The sequence below is a fragment of the Volvox carteri genome (assembly GCF_000143455.1).
Source record: "Volvox carteri f. nagariensis unplaced genomic scaffold VOLCAscaffold_1283, whole genome shotgun sequence".
Lineage (NCBI taxonomy): Eukaryota > Viridiplantae > Chlorophyta > Chlorophyceae > Chlamydomonadales > Volvocaceae > Volvox > Volvox carteri.
Genome location: NW_003308520.1, coordinates 1,355 through 2,417, shown reverse-complemented (window position 1 = coordinate 2,417; position 1,063 = coordinate 1,355). Strand labels below are relative to the sequence as shown.

At 37.0% G+C, this 1,063-nt stretch overlaps 1 protein-coding gene across 1 annotated transcript; it reads left to right on the top strand.

Annotated features, from left to right (window-relative positions):
• Window positions 1–352: 352 nt before the first annotated feature.
• VOLCADRAFT_72077 (uncharacterized protein) lies at window positions 353–691 on the top strand (the record flags this gene model as incomplete). Its single annotated transcript, XM_002959904.1, has 1 exon — window positions 353–691. The coding sequence occupies one exon, from the start codon at window positions 353–355 to the stop codon at window positions 689–691; it is 339 nt and encodes a 112-aa protein (XP_002959950.1).
• Window positions 692–1,063: the final 372 nt, after the last annotated feature.

The following is a 1,063-nucleotide window of genomic DNA, read 5'->3' as shown; positions in this document are numbered from 1 at the left end:
CACAGCGCTAGCTCGCTGAAGTAGTTCGTTAGATTCTCCTTCAAGAAACTAGCGACTTTTAAGTGTAAATTTAACCAAGGGCCTTGCGTTACTTTTAAATGGCTTCGCTATCGTAATAATTATTAGCTACTGCACGTTTTTTATGGAAAATACGTAACCTAGTTATACGGTTAAGCTATGTTTTGTATCCGGCCTACGGCCGGATACAACAAAGGACTTAAACGACGATACAATAAGAAACAATAAGAAAAAAAGATACCCGTACGGCCGTTAGCTTAACACTACGTTGGGGTAACTAAGCCAACGTACCTAAGCTACGCTTAAGTTACATTTATTAATGAATTAATTTTATATGACTCGAGTTAAACGTGGTAATGTATCTCGTAAAAGACATAAAAAAATTTTAAGCTTGTCAAAAGGTTTCAGAGGTGCTGCATCGACTTTATTCCGTACAGCAAATCAACAAAATATGAAAGCATTACGTTATTCATACAGAAACCGTCGTCAAAAAAAACGTGATTTTCGCCGTACTTGGATTGCACGTTTAAATTCTGCTGTGCGTCGATATGGCTTAAATTATAGTCAATTTATGAATTATTTAAAAACGCATAAAATTCAATTAAACCGTAAAGTCATTGCTCAACTTTCTATTTGTGACCCAGAAGCATTTATGCAACTTCTATTATTTTAATTTTTCGTTGTAAACAATCACACGGTTTATCTTGAAAGAGGTTTTCGGTCTAGGGTTTGAATCCTTACAGAAATGTGCTGTAAGGATTCAAANCCTGGGCCGAATTTTAAAATCTCCGTTTCTCGAAGGGTAACAAAGCGAACTTGTGAAACTACGGAGTTGCCTTTAGTTTCCCCTTAACGACGTTAAGCCTAGTTTCCTTTAAGAAAAAGCGCACACCACAGCGCTATAAGGTTCGTAGTTAACTGCAACAAATATTAGTGAACTCTAACGAACGTAGCTTTTTTTACAACGAAGTTGGTCCCCTTCGGGGAAGACCAATGGCTTAGATTTAGACAACGAAGCTACTTGTAATAACCATCGTAGCCATTG